At 64.8% G+C, this 17,815-nt stretch overlaps 3 protein-coding genes across 8 annotated transcripts; 2 read left to right on the top strand and 1 right to left on the bottom strand.

Annotated features, from left to right (window-relative positions):
* The first annotated feature begins 17 nt into the window (after positions 1 to 17).
* On the top strand, positions 18 to 9,296 carry PFKM (phosphofructokinase, muscle). 6 transcript variants are annotated; one of them, XM_074564876.1, is made up of 23 exons: positions 18 to 172; positions 835 to 933; positions 1,583 to 1,656; positions 1,776 to 1,853; positions 2,067 to 2,256; positions 2,517 to 2,682; positions 2,799 to 2,843; positions 2,933 to 3,041; positions 3,115 to 3,210; positions 3,315 to 3,407; positions 3,494 to 3,619; positions 4,845 to 4,909; positions 5,035 to 5,098; positions 5,190 to 5,336; positions 5,628 to 5,698; positions 5,797 to 5,884; positions 5,982 to 6,134; positions 6,226 to 6,390; positions 6,491 to 6,552; positions 6,964 to 7,075; positions 7,189 to 7,288; positions 7,488 to 7,593; positions 8,768 to 9,296. In XM_074564876.1, exons 1-23 carry the CDS (start codon positions 46 to 48, stop codon positions 8,913 to 8,915), a joined length of 2,484 nt encoding a protein of 827 aa, XP_074420977.1. In that variant the 5' UTR covers positions 18 to 45; the 3' UTR covers positions 8,916 to 9,296. The 6 variants fall into 6 exon arrangements, with proteins under 6 accessions (XP_074420977.1, XP_074420978.1, XP_074420979.1 ...); XM_074564877.1 differs by having other exon boundaries at positions 148 to 510; XM_074564878.1 differs by lacking the exon at positions 18 to 172 and adding an exon at positions 188 to 625.
* Positions 9,297 to 9,884: 588 nt separating this feature from the next.
* ASB8 (ankyrin repeat and SOCS box containing 8) lies at positions 9,885 to 13,582 on the bottom strand. Its single transcript, XM_074564887.1, has 3 exons — positions 13,201 to 13,582; positions 11,368 to 11,472; positions 9,885 to 10,868 (listed from the first exon to the last, which is right to left on the bottom strand). Exons 1-3 carry the CDS (start codon positions 13,315 to 13,317, stop codon positions 10,236 to 10,238), a joined length of 855 nt encoding a protein of 284 aa, XP_074420988.1. The 5' UTR covers positions 13,318 to 13,582; the 3' UTR covers positions 9,885 to 10,235.
* Positions 13,583 to 14,103: 521 nt separating this feature from the next.
* Positions 14,104 to 17,573, top strand: TSFM (Ts translation elongation factor, mitochondrial). Its single transcript, XM_074564886.1, has 6 exons — positions 14,104 to 14,202; positions 14,834 to 14,977; positions 15,508 to 15,636; positions 15,730 to 15,852; positions 15,936 to 16,020; positions 16,680 to 17,573. The coding sequence occupies exons 1-6, from the start codon at positions 14,161 to 14,163 to the stop codon at positions 17,180 to 17,182; spliced, it is 1,026 nt and encodes a 341-aa protein (XP_074420987.1). The 5' UTR covers positions 14,104 to 14,160; the 3' UTR covers positions 17,183 to 17,573.
* Positions 17,574 to 17,815: the final 242 nt, after the last annotated feature.

Here is a 17,815-nt window from a genome sequence, read left to right as displayed (position 1 = left end):
CCCATTCCAGCCGGTCCCGTTCCGGCGGCTCGGGCGCCGGCGGGGATGGTGGCCGTCCCCGAGCTCTCCCCCGAGGCCTCCCGGCTGCTGGTCTCGGCCGCGCTCTCCCTCGCCGCCCTCCTCCTCTTCCTCACCTTCCTCCCCACCGCCCCCAGGGGGGGGCACCCGCCAGGTCAGCCCCGCGGCGGGGGACGGGGGACGAGTGGGACCAGCGAGGGGGGCAGACTGGGACCAGTAAGGGACACAGACTGGGATCAGTGAGGAGGGCAGGCTGGAACCAGCAGGGAATACAGACTGGAACCAGTAAGAAGGAGAGACTGGTACCAGTAAAGAAGACACACTGGAACCAGCAGGGAATACAGACTGGAACCAGTAAGGAGGGTAGACCAGTAACTGCAGGGAATATAGACTGGCACCAGTAAGGAGAACAGACTGGAACCAGTACGGAGAACAGACTGATACTAGCAGGGAATACAGACCAGAACCAGTACGGAGAACAGACCGGCACCAGTAAGGAGAACAGACTGGCACCAGTAAGGGATACAGACTGGGACCAGTAAGGAGAACAGACTGGCACCAGTAAGGGATACAGACTGGGACCAGTAAGGAGAACAGACTGGCACCAGTAAGGGATACAGACTGGCACCAGCAGGGAACCCAGACTGGCACCAGTAGGACCATGCCCCCCCCCACCACCACCGGCGGGTCCCTCCCCCCTCGGGCCCCATTTAGGGGCGGGCGGGCGGCGGGTGCCAGTCGGCGGGTGACGGTGACACCGGGGGCACCTCGCGCCCTCCCCACCCCGGCTTTTGCCCAATTCTCTTCTTTTTGCAGCCAAGAAGATGGCGCAGCTGCCGCGGGGACACATCCACGCCGAGAGCCTGGGCATCGGCAAAGCCATCGCCGTCCTCACCTCCGGGGGGGACGCCCAGGGTAAGCGACACCCCCGGGACCCCCCCAAGCTGGCGGCTGCGTGAGGGTCGAGCCCCGTTTTGGGGAGAAATCGGGTGAAAATGGGACTTTGCGGGGGGTCAGATCCTGCAACCGGTTGAGTTGCTTGAGTTTTCTCCCTGCTGCGGTTTGGGGGTGACCTTGGGGGGACAGTGGGGTGACAAAGCCATGGGGCAGGGTTAAGGGGGGGGGTTTGGGGTGCGGGGGGGGGGGGGTCTGGGTGCCCCATGCCAGAATTTGAGGGGGCTTAAAGGGCTGGCACAAAGTGGTGGGGTTGCCCAAAAATGCAAGGATTCAACCCAAAGCTTGTCCTGCACCTGGGTGGTCCCAGGGATGGGGGATACTTCATGGCGGGGGGGGGGGTTCATCCAGCCTGGGGGCGGTCTCCACTCACCACCACCCCCACCCCCCCGCTGCCACCGCGCTTGTCACCCGGTGTCATGTGGCACCGCCGCTAAATGTCAACGGGGCAAAAATAACCCGGGCAGCTGCGGGGCCGGATTCAAGGGGGGGCCTGGGGGGGCCGCCGAGCCCGGCGCTGTGATGATGGCTTTAGGGAGGGGGTGTCCCTATGGGGGGGGTGTCTCCCGGGTGACACTCTTCTCCTGCCCCCCCCCCCCCCCCCAACCAGGCATGAACGCGGCCGTCCGCGCCGTGGTACGGGTGGGCATCTACACCGGCGCCAAGGTCTACTTCGTGCATGAGGTCGGTGCTGTCCCCTTGTGCGTGTCCCCCCCCCCACAAAAAAAACCCAAAGCCTTGGGGTGGGGAGGGGTCATTTCAACATTGCGTGTGTGTGTGTGTGTGTGTGTGTCCCCTCCCAGGGCTACCAGGGGCTGGTGGACGGTGGGGACAACATCAAGGAGGCCACGTGGGAGAGCGTCTCCATGATGCTGCAGCTGGTGAGCTGATGGCTGAGCCCGGCCAACTCATTGCACCGATGGCTGGGGGGGGGCGGAATATGGTGTAACCCTACGCCGCGACGCCGGGGTCAAGCCTGAAAATAACCCGAAATCGGAGCTGAGATGGGGGTGGGGGGGGAAGAGATGGACAGATGGACATGGGGGTGCTGGGGAGGACCCAGCACCCACGGTGGGGGTGGGGGGGTCCCGCAGGGGGGCACCGTCATCGGCAGCGCCCGGTGCCAGGATTTTCGGACGCGGGAGGGACGCCTCAAAGCCGCCCGGAATCTGGTGAAACGCGGCATCACCAACCTCTGCGTCATCGGGGGCGACGGCAGCCTCACCGGCGCCGACACCTTCCGGGCCGAGTGGAGCAGCCTCTTGGCCGAACTGGTCAAAGTGGGTACGTTTGTGTGTGTCCCCCCACCACTTACCAGAACCCCCCCCCAGATTTCATCTGCGGGATGAAAAAGGGGGGTCTGTACCAAAATCAGGGGGTCTGTACCAAAATCAGGGGGTCTGCACCAAAATCAGAAGGGTTGTACCCAGAAAAAGTGAGGCTTTTTCCCCCACGCCGGAGGTTTGTGCCGGTGTTTGGCCCCTTGGGGGTGGTTTTGGAGGGGGGAGGGCAGAGGGAAAAGGGGGTGTCGCACCCTGCGGCAGGGGGAATCACGGCGGAGGAGGCAAAGAGGTCGAGTCACCTGAACATCGTGGGCATGGTGGGCTCCATCGACAACGACTTCTGCGGCACCGACATGACCATCGGCACCGACTCGGCGCTGCACCGCATCATGGAGATCGTGGATGCCATCACCACCACGGCCCAGAGGTGACGGGGACACCCCCTCCCCGTGTCCCCCGCGCCGGGGTTGGGGGGACGATGACGACCCAGGTGTCCGCACCCCGCTCCGCTCTGCCGTGGGGTGAAACTCCTGTCTCCCGCAGCCACCAACGGACCTTCGTGCTGGAAGTGATGGGTCGCCACTGCGGGTACGTCCTTGTGCCACCACCCCGATCCGCCTCCTGAGACAGAAACTGGGGAAAAAACCCTAAACAACCTCTTTTTTACCCATTTCCAGCTACCTGGCACTCATCACCGCCCTGGCCTGCGGCGCCGACTGGGTTTTCATCCCCGAGTCTCCCCCCGAGGATGACTGGGAGGACCATTTGTGTCGGAGGCTGACGGAGGTAGGACGGGCTCCGGCGGGCGCCTTGTCCCCATCCCTGTCCCCGTTGTCACCCCCCGGCTTCCACCCCCCAGACCCGCCTGGGCGGCTCGAGGCTGAACATCATCATCGTGGCCGAGGGTGCTGTGGACAAGCACGGCAAGGCCATCACCTCCGACGACATCAAAACCGTGAGCGGGGAGGGCAGGGGAGGGAGAAACCCCTTGATTTTTTTGTCCCAGCCCTTTCCCGGTCCCGCTCCGGGACCGGATCCAGGTGCATCCCTGTCTTGCAGCTGGTGGTGAAGCGTTTGGGATATGACACCCGGGTCACCATCTTGGGTCACGTCCAGCGCGGTGGGACGCCCTCCGCCTTCGACCGCATCCTGGTAGGCAGCTCCCTCCCACCCCGGCCCCGGGGTAGAGGGGGTCTGGGGCAGCGGTAATGTCCCTGTCCCCGTCCCTGTCCCCACAGGGCAGCCGGATGGGTGTTGAAGCTGTCATGGCTCTGCTGGAGGGGACCCCCGAGACCCCCGCCTGTGTCGTCAGCCTCTCGGGCAACCAGGCCGTGCGCCTGCCCCTTATGGAGTGCGTCCAGGTGGTGAGTAGGGGCAGGGGGACGGGACCCCCCAGGGCACCCCCGTGCTCCCCAGTGACAGGTGCGATGCAAAGCCGCGTGGCACGACGCAAACACAAAACCAGTGTGCAGCAAACCCAGGTGGTGGAAGGCAAACCAGCGTCCAGTGCAAAGGCAGGCAGCGTGATGCAAACCCCCCCCCGGCCGCGGTGCAGAGCTGGCTGACAGTGGTGCAAACCCGGCCGCCGCGGTGCGGCGCAAAGCCATACAGTGCGGTGCCAGCCCAGCCGGCACGCTCCGAACCGTGCCGGGGCAATGCAAACCCCTCTGACACAACGACAAACCCAGCCCGTGCCGTCCAAACCCGGCCGGTGCGGCACAAACCCATCCAATGTAATGCAAACCCAGCGGGGTGTGGTGCAAACCGGGCCAGTGCGGTGCGACGCAAAGCCAGCCAGCACGCTTCAAATCCTGCCGGGGCAACGCAAACCCATCCGACGCCAACGCAAACCCAGCCCGGGCCATCCAAACCCGGTCAGCGTTGTCCAAATCCGGCCGGTGCGGTGCGATGCACAGCCATACGGTGTGATGCAATCCCAGCCAATGTGATACCAACCCGGCCAGCGCAGCGCAAACCCACGTGGTGCGATGCCAGCCCGGCTGGCATGCTCCCAACCCCACTGCGGCGATGCAAACCCACCCAACACAACGCAAACCCAGCCGGCGTTGTCCAAATCTGGCCGGCGCGGTGCGATGCAAAACCACGCGGTGCGATGCAAAGCCGTCCAACGCGATGCAAAGCCAGCCGTGGTGGTGCAAAGCCAGCTGGGGTGGTGCAAAGCCGTGCAGCGCAGTGCAAGCCCAGCCAACGCGATGCCAACCTGCCCGACGCGGTGCGAATCCGGCCAGCACGGTGCAAATCCACGCGGTGCGGTGCCAGCCCGGCCGGCACGCTCCAAACCCCGCCGGGACCACGCAAACCCATACGACACAACGCAAACCCAGCCCATGCTGGCCAAATCCGACCGGTCTGGTGTGCCGTAAAGCCATACGGTGCAGTGCAAAGCCATGCGGTGTGACACAAAGCCGCGCGCTGTGACACAAAGCCATACGGTGTGACACAAAGCCATGCGGTGCGACACAAAGCCATACGGTGTGACACAAAGCCAGCCGGCGCGGTGCAAAGCCACACGGTGCGGCGCAAACCCCTCTAACGCGATGCAAACCCGCCCATCTTTGCTCCCCGCAGACCAAAGACGTGACGACGGCCATGAACGAGGGGCGCTTCGAAGACGCCCTGAAGCTGCGGGGCCGGTGAGTGTCTGCAATCCGTCCCCAGTGGGGGCCCAGGGCTCCGGTCACCCCTCGGAGCTCCGACCACCCCCCGGGGCTCCGACCACCCCCCGGGTGTCCCACACCCACCTCCTCCCACTTTGCAGGAGTTTCCAAAACAACTGGAACGTGTACAAGCTGCTGGCACACATCCGCCCCCCCTCCACCAAGGTATGGCAGCGGGGAGGGGGTGACGGGGACACCCCCCGAGCCCCAGAACCCACCCCCCCAACACTTAACGCCGGCTGCGTTGTCCCCGCAGAGCGGCTACACGCTGGCCGTGCTCAACGTGGGCGCCCCGGCCGCCGGCATGAACGCGGCCGTCAGATCCACCGTGCGGATCGGGCTCATCCACGGGCACCGCATGCTGGCGGTGCACGACGGCTTCGAGGGGCTCGCCTTCGGGCAGGTGCGACACCCCACCCCCCCTCCCACCCCGGGGGGGGCGGGGGGGAAAGGGGGGGTGCACAGGGTGGGGGGCAGCCCCGAAAAACCCAGGAGCCCCCAAGATGGGGATGCTCAACGCCCTTCCTCATCCCAGCCCCCCACGGCTCATCCCGCTGTCATCCCCTGGGTTGAGGGGCACCGGGTTACCCCAATATCGCTCCAATATGGTCACAACACCCCAAAAACCTTCTCCTGCCTGCCCCCCCCCCCATCTTCTCCTTTAACGCCCCCCAACTTGCTGCGTTCCCCCCAGGTGGAAGAGATCAGCTGGGAGAGGGTCGGCGGCTGGACGGGGCTTGGGGGATCCAAACTGGGGACGAAGAGGTAACGCTCCTCCCCCTGAGAAATCCCGTGGGGGGGAGTCTCCAGGTGGAGCCCCCCCACCCCGGGCGGGCTCAGCCAGGGCGGTTTCACCCTCCCAGGACTCTGCCCAAGAAATACTTTGAGGAAATCAGCGCCAACATCAGCAACTTCGGCATCCACGGGCTGATCATCATCGGCGGCTTCGAGGTGAGCGGGGAAGCGGTGGCAGCACAGGGTGGGGGGCACTGTGCTGGCACCAGCACTGACCCCCCCCCCCCCCCCCGCCCCCCGCAATGTCCCCCAGGCTTTCACGGGCAGCCTGGAGCTGATAGAGGGGAGGGCCAAGTTTGAGGAGCTCTGCATCCCGCTCTGCGTCATCCCCGCCACCGTCTCCAACAACGTCCCCGGCTCCGACTTCAGCATCGGCGCCGACACCGCGCTCAACACCATCACCACGGTGTGGCCCCGCTCCCCCCGCCCCCCCACAACAGCAACACTCCCTTAACCTAAATCCCCTTTTTCCACCCCAATTCTTCCGCCTCCGGCAGACCTGCGACCGCATCAAGCAGTCGGCGGCTGGGACCAAGCGCCGCGTCTTCATCATCGAGACCATGGGTGGCTTCTGTGGCTACTTGGCCACCATGGCGGGGCTGGCGGGGGGCGCCGATGCCGCCTACATCTATGAGGAGCACTTCAACATCCACGACCTGCAGGTTGGGGACCCCCCCCCCGTACCCCACGTCAGTGGGGGCTGCATTTATTCCCCCTTCCAAGCCCCCCCCCCCCGCAACACCCATTTCACGCTCCACGTAGGTCAACGTGGAGCATTTAACAGAGAAGATGAAGACGACGGTGAAGAGGGGACTGGTGCTCAGGTACGGCCCCAGGCGGGGTGGGATGGCATTCGGGGGGGGGGACAGAATGGAATGGGGATGAAGAGGTTGCAATGGGATGGAGGGGCTGGAATGGGGATCGGGGCAGGGGGGCGGAACGGGGATCAGGATGTTGCAATGGGATGGGGGGGGGGGGCGGAATGGAATGGGGAGGGTGGGATGGGGGGTGGAATGGGAAGTGGTAAGGGGTGGGATGGGGGGGTGGAACAGGGATTTGGGGTGAGATGGAGGGGTGGAATGAGGATTGGGGGTAGGATGGGATTAGGACGGGAGCGTGGAACAGGGATTTGGGGTGGGATCGGGGGCTCCGGAAAGGGATTGGGGGGTGGCTGAGCACAGCCGCGCTCGTGTCGTCCCCGCCATGAGCCCACCTTTCCCCCCCCTCCGGCGCAGGAATGAGCGGTGCAACGAGAACTACACCACCGACTTCATCTACAACCTCTACTCGGAGGAAGGGAAGGGCATCTTCGACTGCCGGAAAAATGTGCTGGGGCACATGCAGCAGGTTCGGACCCCCGCCCTCGGCAACGGGGGTGCAGCCCCCAGGGAAGGGGCTACGGGTCAGGAGACCCTCGCCCGGGGCTTCCTCCAGTTCACCCAGTGATTTTTCCGGCGTAGGGTGGCACCCCAACCCCCTTCGACCGGAACTTTGGCACCAAAATGGGTGCCAAGGCGGTGGCCTGGATCACCGGGAAGATGAAGGAGTGCTCCCGGCACGGTGGGTGCCGCACAGGGCGGGGGGGTTCTCTGCCGTCTTTCCGAAAGCCCCTACCCTTCCCCACCCCCAAAAGCAACCCCCTGGCTCTTTCCCAACATCCACGCGTGCTCCGATCCCTCAATGCCAGATTTTGGGGGGTGCTGGCCCCCTCCCCCGGAGGGACTGAATGGCTGAGCTGGCTCCCCGCCTCCCCTCGCAGGTCGCATCTTCGCCAACACGGCCGACTCGGCCTGTCTGCTGGGCATGCGCAAGCGCAGCCTCGTCTTCCAGCCCATCACCGACCTCAAGGAGCAGACCGACTTCGAGTAGGTGGCCCCCCCCAGCCCTTTTGTCCCCCCCACCCCGGGACCGTGCCCCAGCCCCAGGAAGGATAAATCACAGAATAGAATCACAGAATTGTCTGGGTTGGAAGGGACCTTTCAGATCGTGGAGTCCAACTGTCAACCCAACGCTGCCCAAACCACCACTGACCCACGTCCCTCAGCGCCGCGTCTGCCCGGCTTTTAAACACCTCCAGGGATGGCATTTAGGGATTGGAGCCATGGGACGAGGGGGAGCGGTTTCAAACTGGAAGAGGGAGATTTAGTTGAGATCTGGGGAAGAAATTCTTGGCTGTGAGGGGGGTGAGCCCCTGGCCCAGGTTGCCCAGAGATGCTGTGGCTGCCCCATCCCTGGAGGGGTTCAAGGCCAGGTTGGACGGGGCTTGGAGCAACCTGGGCTGGGGGAGGTGTCCCACTGGATGTGGGGGTGGAACGAGATGATCTTTAAGGTCCCTTCCCACCCAAACCATCCTATGGTGACTCCACCACTCCCCTGGGCAGCCTGTTCCAATGTTTGATAACCCTTTCGGTGAAGAAATTTTTCCCAATATCCATCCTAAACCTCCCCTGGCGCAACTTGAGGCCGTTCCCTCTCATTCCTTGGGAGAAGAGACCAACCCCCCCTGGCTACCCCCTCCTTTCAGGGAGTTGTGGGGAGCGAGAAGGTCTCCCCTCAGCCTCCTTTTCTCCAGGCTGAGCCCCCCCGGCTCCCTCAGCCGCTCCTCACAAGTTCTCCAGCCCCTTCTCCTCGTGCTCCAGACCCCTCACCACCTCCGTTGCCCTTCTCTGGACTCGCTCCAGCCCCTCCATGTCCTTCTTGGCGTGAGGGGCCCAAAACTGAACACAAAATTCGAGGTGGGGCCGCCCCGGTGCTGAGAACAGGGGACAATCACTGCCCCAGTCCTGCTGGCCACGCTATTCCTGATACAGGCCAGGATGCTGGTGGCCTTCTTGGCCACCTGGGCACACTGCTGGCTCATCTTCAGCCGGTTGTTGACCAACACCCCCAGCTCCTTTTCCACCGGGCAGCTCTCCGGCTGCTCTGCCCCCAGCCCGGAGCGTTCACGGGGTTATTAAACAGAAGCTGGGAATGGTTCCCTGGGCGACGCAGCGTTGCTTCCACCCGCGACCATCCCACCGCCCTCTCTCTCTCGCCCAGGCACCGCATCCCCAAGGAGCAGTGGTGGCTCAAGCTTCGCCCCATCCTCAAAATCCTGGCCAAGTACCACATTGAGCTGGACACCTCGGAGAAAGCCCACCTGGAGCACGTCATGCGCAAGGGCGTGTCATTCGAGGCCAACATCTAAGAGGCGATGGTCGGCACGGCTTCCCCAGAGCACGTCCCCGTGTCCCTCCGGGGAACCTCCAAAACAAGCGCTCCCCGTTGTAGCTCGCACTTCCCCGGGAAGCCGGGCAGCACCTCCACACCCCAAGGGCACCCTCTGCCTCGGCAAAAGAACCGTTTTCCCGAAGCACAGGTTTTCCTCGGGGTAAATTTTGGATTGGTTTAGGTATTTTATGGGCTTTTTAAACAGAAAAGAGTTTCCCCAAGCGTTGCGGCGGGATGTTGCGATGAGCTGAGAGCAAACGGTGCGGGTTAGAGACCCTCAGGCACCACTTTAGTGTTAAAAATTCAGAATTGAGATGCTGCAATAAATTCACCACTCACTCGCGGTGGCAAACACGAATCGTGTTCCAACCCTCCAGCGCTCACCCCCTGGGGAAGGGGAACGCGGCTCCCACCGCCCCGCATGCACCCCTGGCCCCGACGGCTTCGTTTCCCAGCCCAACAGGGAGGAATAAAATATATATAACCTGATTTCCGACACCAACCCCCCCCCCGCCAAGTTTCTCCCATAACGCAATTATGAAAATTTGCCCGCCTGACTTCACCTCGGAGAGCACGGGGCGGCTCTCCCAGGATCCCTGGGTACAGCTGGATCCCTGAAGCCCCAGGAGCCGCGGGGACATGAGCTCTGCCCCGTCTGGGGGGTGTTGAGCTGCGGCCGCGTGCGAGTGTTGGCACCGAGTGAAGGGGCCTGCCAGCGTCGTTACACAACACACAGCCTCGCTACGTGTGCTTACGGTGGGTTTTTCCACCGGAATCCCAGCTGACACGTTCCACAGGACTTCTCCGGGTCCGACACCACCTTCTCTTGAAGGTCCTTCAAAGGAGGAGGGTTTCCCCATTCTCCCCGCACCCAGAAAGCTTTCCTTTCCCCAAGGTCCGCCCCAATACAAAAAAAAAATTTAAAAAAAAAGAGAAAAAACCCAGGTTAATCCAACAGCTGGGATATAATTTGCCGTTAAAGGGGGATTGTTCATCTGATGAGGCCGAATTTGAGGGGAAAGCGCGTGTGAGGAGCCGCCGAGCAGGCGCTGTGGGCAGGGAGACACCACAGGGCCGTCTGTGAGCGGGCACCGGGAGATCCCCGCTGCCCCGCGCCGGCTCAGGCGGAAAAGCAGAGCAGGAGGAAAAGAAAACCAGGACAGCAACCGGGGAGGGGAATGTGGCACCTGGAAGTTCCAAACCCAGCGGCGAACCTCATCCCCGGCGCTGCCAGGAGGAAGCAGTGACAAAGGAGCCGAAGGCCGGCGAGGAAGAGCCCCGGCGCCTCCTCTTTCGCTTAGCTAAGGAGCAACACGTACTCCTTCAGGCAGGTGGGCAGCGGCAGCTCCTTCACCGCCTCCGGGAGGAACCGCACGCCCAGGCTGCGGCGTACGGCGTAACGGGAGAGCGTCTGTAAGGTACCGGGGGCCGAGCAGAGCCGGGTGAGCTTTTCGCAGAGCTGCTGATCCCTGGTCACCTCCCAGGGCATGCTGCCGTTTTTTCTCAGCTCAAAATGTCCGATAGCTCGATGGAGAAGATCAAAGCAGGAATCTTCGCGCTCCGTACCCAATCCCCGCACCAGCAACGCCACCAACCGCGAGATGGGGGTTTGACCTTTCAAATTAACCACCCGGACCTCGGCCCCGAAGTCGAGCAGGATGCTGACGCTCTCCAGGTTCCCCTTCATGGCGGCCCAGCTGAGCGGCGTGTCGTTGTTGTAATCGCGGGCGTTCACCAGGGCGCCGTTCTCCAGCAGCGACCGCACGCACTCGGCGTTGTTCTTGAAGGCGGCCCAGTGGAGCGGGGTGTCCTTGTTGCCGTCCAGCGCGTTGGGGTTGGCCCCGTATTCCAGGAGGATTTCCACGCAGGTTTCGTCCTTTTCCGCCGCGTAGTGAAGGGCTGTTCGGTTGTAGCCGTCCAGGGCATTGACCTGCAGGAGAAAAGGAGGGAGAAGAAAGGATCTGGGGGTCACTGAGACACCCCAGTTCCTGCCAGTGGCAGGGGAAGCTCCGCAAAACCATTCCTGCATCCCAAATTTAGCGGATGGGAAAATAATGCAGGGAGGGAGGGAGAGTACAACCTGCCGGCAGACAGAAGGAACTGGCAAAAATCAGGTAATATATAGGTTTCAGTTCTTCCTTCAGGCTTGCACCACAAAACCACCCTCCCTCCCCAGGCAGCGGCACCCCTGAGCTCTCGGGCACAAACGTTTCCCTCCCTACGGAGACGATAAACCTTCACCTGGGCCCATTTTTCCCCGTCAGGGGGCACAAAACCGGCACTGCTTAAAACCATCGGCTCAAATCTCAGCTGTCCATCGGCACCCACTGCCGCCGCCTCCCGACTTCCCGGCCCCTTTTCAAAGGGATCTTTGCATTTTTAACGTGCTTTTGTTTTTTTTATTTATTTTTTTTTTTAAAAGCCTTTACCTCCGCTCCCTTCTGCAGCAGCAGCTCGACGCAGTCGGCGTCAGCCACCATGCAGGCGCAGTGCAGCGGTTTCAGGGTGCCGTGCATGCAGTTCACATCCGCACCCTGCGAGGAAGACAGGAAACCGCAGCCGGGATTAACAAACCCACCCGTTCTTGGCCCTTTTCCACCCCCAAGCCAGCAGCTGATACGCCTTGATTTGCATCGTTAGAAAGCGTTTATTAATAGATACACGGCGTAACGCTCCTGCGCAAGCCCTCCTGGGGTTTGTTTTCAGACCGGGCACCGCGGTTGCACAGAGCTCCCCGCCGGGCAGAAACGCTCGACAGCCTGTGTGTCTGCTCCCAGCCTCAATTTTAATTAACTCATCATCGTTAAACGATGCTTGAAGAAACCTGGGTGCTGCAGGGGGCTGGAATAACCCACGTGGAGGTTCGCTGCCCGCACACCGGCTCTCTGCGCCAGCAGGATCCTGAGGAACGGCGGGTGCGAGGCCAACAGTGGGGCTGGAGAAATTCTGCCTCCGGCAAATAAACCGGGAGCCGTTTAAAAGCCGCCGGCGTGGCGCGAGCTGCCCCGGGAGCATCCTCTGGTGGGACACAGCCCCGGGCTGAACCCAGGGACTTGTCAGCTCTGAAAGGGCGTCTCTGAGGAGGCTTAAGAAGCTCGGAGGAACCTTCACCACCCAAAATAGCTCAGCAGCTGCCCGGATCAGCCAGGCTTAGCCAGGGTAGAATCGCAGAAAGCCAGGTCAGAAGGGACCCTGAGGAACACCTGGTCCAACCTTTCTTAGACTTATTTTAAAGTCTAAAGCTTAATTTTAGGGCCTAAACCCTCATTTATAGGGTCAAAAGCCGCATTTTGAGGGTCCAAACCCCTCTTTTTAGGGCCCAAAGCCTTTTTTTTTTTTACTGCCTGAAGCTACTTTTACAGGATCCAAACCCTCATTTTCACTTTCCAAAGCCATTTTTGTGTTTCAAAGCCTCATTTTTAGGGCCCGGAGCCTCATTTTTATCATAGAATCTCAGTGTGAACCATTTTCCTCTTGTGTCCAGTCGCAATCTCCCCAGGAGCAACTCACACCCATCACGCCTCATTTTTTTCATGGGACCCCTTGCAAAAAGGGAATCTCCATCTTCTTTGTAGCCACCCTTTAAAGACTGGAACATGGCAATAAGGTCTCCCCAAACCTTCCTTTCTCCAGGCTGAACAAACTCCATTCTCTCAGCCTTTCCTTACGTGACAGCTTCCCAGTCCTTGGATCATCTTGGTGGCCCTTCCCTGACCCCTCTCCAGCCTGGCAACAGCTTTTGTGTGTAGAATCACAGAAAGGTTTGGGTTGGAAGGGACCTTCAAAGGCCACTCAGTGCCACCCCCTGCCCTGGGCAGGGACACCTCCCCCAGCCCAGGTTGCTCCAAGCCCCGTCCAACGTGGCCTTGAACCCCTCCAGGGATGGGGCAGCCACAGCTTCTCTGGGCAACCTGGGCCAGGGGCTCACCCCTCTCACAGCAAACAATTTCTTCCTCAGATCTCATCTCAATCTCCCCTCGTTCAGTTTAAAGCCACCATCGCTCATCCTCTTGTCCAGCGGGGACCAGAACCGCTCGCTGCGTTCCAGGGGTGCCCGAACAGCACGACCCGGGCCGAGCCCAAGCTCCCAGCGCCCCAAACCCCTCACCCAGACGGGCAGCGATGCCCCCGGCCCGGCCGCCGCGAAACGGGAGCGGGAACCCTCCGGCAGCACCGGGTCTCAGGGAAGGGGTGCCCCTCCCCCCCATCCCCGGCAGACCCTCCGTTTCCCTCCCGAGCGCTCGGCGGCGCCGGAGGCTCACCCTGCCGATGAGATCCTCCACGTTGTCCCGCGGGAAGGAGCGGATGGCGGCGATGGTGCGGATGAGCCGCTCCGACAGCGAGTATTTGCTCTGGATGCTCTGCATGATGTACCACATAGTGCGGGCCGGCCCGGCCGCCGCCGCCTCCGCATGCCCCAGGGACAGGCCCCGCCGCGCCCCCGCCGCCAGGCCCCGCCGGGCCCCCCCGGCTGCGGCGGGGGCGGGAAGAGCTGCCTGGGCCGCACCGAGCGCCGCGAGGAGAAGCAGCGGGTCTCGGGGGTGGGGTCCGGGGGGTCCCGGCGCTCCGCGCCGTCCCGACGCGGCCGCTCCAGGCCCAGCGGGAGGCGGAAGCCACCGCCGCTACCACCCGGAAGTGACGCGATCAGTCAGGACGCATGCGTAGCCACGCCCCCGCCTACCCCTCCGCCAATCCGGCTCCCGGCCTTCCGCGAGGCTCCGCCTCCTCGCAACTCTTCCGCCCCCGCTTCGGGAGGTCCCGCCCTCCCCACTCCACGTCGCTCTCCTCCAATCGCCAGCCGCTCCCGCCCGCAAGCCCCGCCCCCCTCCCGGCTCTCCACCAATCCGCCTTCTCCGTGCGCACCCGCTGGCTTCCGGCGGCCCTAACTGGGCGCGGGGGGAGGGGGACTCTATGAGGGCTCCGGGGGATTCTGTAGGGGCCTGTGGGGCTCTATAAGGGTTGGGGGGGCTCTATTAGAGCTGGGCGGGGTCTGGGCCAAGGCCAGGGGGGGCTCTATAGGGCCCTGGGAGGGGGGGGTCCCGCCCCCTCCCCAGCCAATGGCGCGGCGCCGTCGCGCTCGTAGTGACGTCACGCTCCCGTCCCTTCCGACGGCCAATCCACGGCCGGCGACCCCACCCCGCGCATGCGCGCCGCTCCCGCCCCCCCGGCTGCCTCCGTAGAGGTCGTGACGTCATCGTGGCGCGCCGCGGGCACGGGCCGGGATGCAGCGGGCGGCGCTGAGCGCGGTGTGCGGGGCGGCGCGGGTGAGCGGGAACCTTCCCCCCCGGGACACCCTCGGGGCTCCTTCCCCCCAACCGCGGCTCCCCGGAGACCCCCCTCCCCCCTGTCGGGGCCGTCCTCGGGCCCCTTCCCGCCAACCGGGGCCCTCACGGGGCCCCTTCTCCTCCCCCAGGACTCCCCCCCACCATCCGGGACCCCTCCCGAGTTCCCCCCCGCCCCGAAGCCCTCCCGCGGTTCCCTCGGTCTCCTGCCGCCGTCCCCCCCATGGCTCCTTCCCGCCAACCGGGCCCCTCCCGGGGGTCCTTCTCCGCGCCCAGGACCACCCTCCCATCCCCCAGCCAACCGGGACCTCTCCCGAGGTTCCTCCCTACTCCGGGACCCACCCCCCCCGTCAACCTGGGCCATCCCGGGACCCCTCCCCCCGCACTGGGGCTCCTTCTCCCCAATCGGGACCCCCGGACCCCTCTCCCCCCGCCCCAACCCCGCACCGGGTCCACCCCCGGGGCCTCCTCCCACCAACCCGGTCCCCCCCGAGGCTCCTCCACCCCTCACCGGGACCCCGCCGCCGCCGCCCCGGGACCCCCGGACTCCTCGGTCCCCTCCGTGGGGGAGCCCCGGTGCCGGCTCACGCCCCTCCCTCCCTCCCCCCCGCAGGCCCTCCCGGCCCGGTTCTTCCGCGTGTCCCCCCCGGTGCTGGCGGCGGACAAGGAGGCGCTGCTGGAGCTGCGGCGGCGGACGGGGCTGCCGTTCATGCAGTGCCGGGAGGCCCTGCTGCGCTGCGGGGGGGCCCTGGCGCAGGTGGGGGGGCCGGGGACGGGCGGGGGATGAACAGGGAACGAGGGGCGGGCGGGGCACCTGTGGGGGTGGAAGGGGGAATCGGGGGGGGGGACCTGGGGCACGGCGGGGGCAGGGGAACGGGGACACCTCGAGGGGGGGGAGGGGGTCAGGGATATGAGGGGGGAGGGGGGGGAACGGGGTGGGGGGGTGTGACCGGGGGGAGCCAAAGGGGGAGGCCCCAAGGGGGAGGGACGGGACAGGACTTGGGGGGAGAACAGGGGCCTGGGGGGACACCAGGGAGGGGGGACACCAGGAGGGGGAGGAACCAGGAAAGGACACCCGGGAGGGGAAGGGGGGGGTGACAGGGACCTCGGGGGGGGAAGCCGGGGAGGGGGGGGGGAGCAACAGTGACCTGGAGGGGGGGAACAGTGACCTGGGGGGGGGGGGTGACAGGGACCTGGGTGTCTCTCTCGGGGGCAGCCGCAGTGGTTGGGGTCAGCGGCCCTGCAGTGAGGGGACTCCCCTGCTTGTCGTCGTCCCCCCCCCCGCAGGCGGAGGCCTGGCTGCAGGAGGAGGCGCAGCGGCGGGGCTGGAGCCGGGCCAACACCGTGCGGGACCGTCGGGCGCAGGAGGGGCTGGTGGGGCTGCTGCGGGAGGGGACGGCGGCCGTCATGGTGGAGGTAGGTGACGCGAGGACACCCCCTAAGGGGGGGGGGACGGACACACACGTCCTGCGCCCCCCCCCCCCAGTGGTGTCACTGTCACTCCCGCAGGTGAACTGCGAGACGGATTTTGTGGCCAGAAACGCGGAATTCCAGCGGCTGGTGGAGGCGGCGGCACTGGGCACCATGGCCCTGTGTCAGGCCACCGCCGCGCCCCAGGACGGCTGTGCCAAGGTGGGGGGGGGCGCAACAGGGAGGGGGAGTCACCTGTACGCCCCCCCCCCAAGCCCCCCTAAAACCTCTCCCCTCTCTCCCAGCACCTGCTGCAGGAGGAGGAGCTGGCTCAGCTCCGGACAGGACCTGGGGGGGGGCTGCTCAGTGACCACATCGCGGTGGCCATAGGTGAAGGGGGGGGGACAACACCAGAAACCCGCTGGGCGGGGGTGGGGGGGGAGAAAGCCGGGGGACGGCGGGGGGGCAAGAAACCCTGGGGCGGGGGGAGGGAAGGAAGCCCTGGTGGTGGTGGGGAGGGCGCAGAAACCCCCTGAGGGGTCAAGAATCCCGGGAGGGGGGGTGGGGGAGAGCAAAAAACCCGGGGGGGGGTGGGGCAAGAATGCCCTGGCGGGGCAGAAAACCTCGAGGGGGGAGGTGAGTAAACCCGGGGGGGGACGGGACACGACCCTGGGGGGAGGAAGAGGGCAGAAACCCCTTTGTGGGGGATCAGGAATCCCTGGGGAGGGGCGAGAAACTCCTGGGGGAGTGGGGGTGGGGAAACAAGAATCCCCGGGGGGGCAAGAAACAATGGGGGGATACCCCTTTGCGGGGGGTCAGAAACCCTGGGGTGGGGAGGACCCCTTGGCGGGGGTGGGGGGCAGAAAACCCTGGGGGGGCAGAAGAAAACCCTGGGTGGTGACCAGAGCCATGTCCTTTCCCTGGGAACAAGGATGTGGCTTGGGAAGGGGTATGGGAACCTGGGGGGGGGGGTGGTGGGCACTGGGACAGGACCCCCCCCCCTCCTCCTCCCCCCCCAGCATCCTGCCGACCCCGAACTGGTTTTACAGGGAAGCTGGGGGAGAAGCTGGCGCTGCGGCGCGCGGGGTGGCTGCGGGTGCCGCAGCGGGACGGGTTCATCGCCGCCTACGCCCACGGGTGGCTACCGGCCACCGCCCCGGTGGCCATGGGCACCTACGGGGCGCTGGTGGCCTGTCAGGTGACGGAACCCCAAGCCCCTGCGGCCACCTTGGAGGAGGTGGGGCGGAAGGTGGCCCAGCACGTTGTGGGGCTGGCGCCCACGGCCGTGGGGAGCCCCCAGGACGAGCCCCGCGGCGAGGAGGAGACGCGGCTGCTGGCCCAGAGCTTCCTGCTGGAGCCGGAGCTGAGCGTGGGGCAGTTCCTGCAGCGGCACCGGGCGCTGGATGTCCGCGACTTCCTGCGCTTCCGCTGCGGAGAAGAGACCCACGGCCAGACCCACGGCGAGGAGACCCACGGCCACGACCAGACCCACAGCAGCGAGGGGACCCACGGCCGCGAGGGAAACTACAGCAAACCAGCGGAGATGGGGTAGTGGCAGGGGAACCCGCAGCGAGTTCTGCCCCACACCTCCAGGTCAGGATCAGCCCCAGAGCGAGCTCAGCCCTACACGGAGCTCTGCCCCACACCATAGGTCCAGATCGGCCCCACAGCGAGCTCAGCCTGACGGCTGTGGGTCAGGATCCAGCCCCATGCTCTGTGTCTGGCTTAGCCCCATGCCTTGGGTCTGGATCAGCCCCATGTCGAGCTCTGCCCCACATCTCTGGGGCAGAATTGGCCTCACGTTGAGCTCAGCCCCACATCTCTGGGTCTGGGTGGGGCCTTCAGTGGATGCCCCGGCTGTGGGGGGGGGGGGCTTGGGAGGTGTATTGGGGGTGTCACCGTGTGAGCCGCCCCGGACGAGGCAGAATAAAACCACGGAGGAACCGGCCCCCGGTGCTTTGTGGGGTGGGGACATGGCGGGGGCCCCAGTTCCAACCCCCCTGGGCAGGGGGGGCCCTATCATCCCCCCCCATCTGCTCCCCAACATCCCTGTGCCCCCCCCGCCCCCCCACTGGAGCTGCTGCTTTTCTGCTGGGCTTTTAATGGCAAACGAGTAAAAAAGGGTCAAAAACATGGAGGGGGGCGGGGGGGGGGGGGGCGGCACTTTCTGGCTCCCCCGGGGCTG

Source organism: Larus michahellis, chromosome 22 (genome assembly GCF_964199755.1).
Source record: "Larus michahellis chromosome 22, bLarMic1.1, whole genome shotgun sequence".
NCBI lineage: Eukaryota > Metazoa > Chordata > Aves > Charadriiformes > Laridae > Larus > Larus michahellis.
The sequence above is the reverse complement of the archived record's forward strand: the minus strand, read 5'-3'. Positions and strand labels throughout refer to the sequence as shown.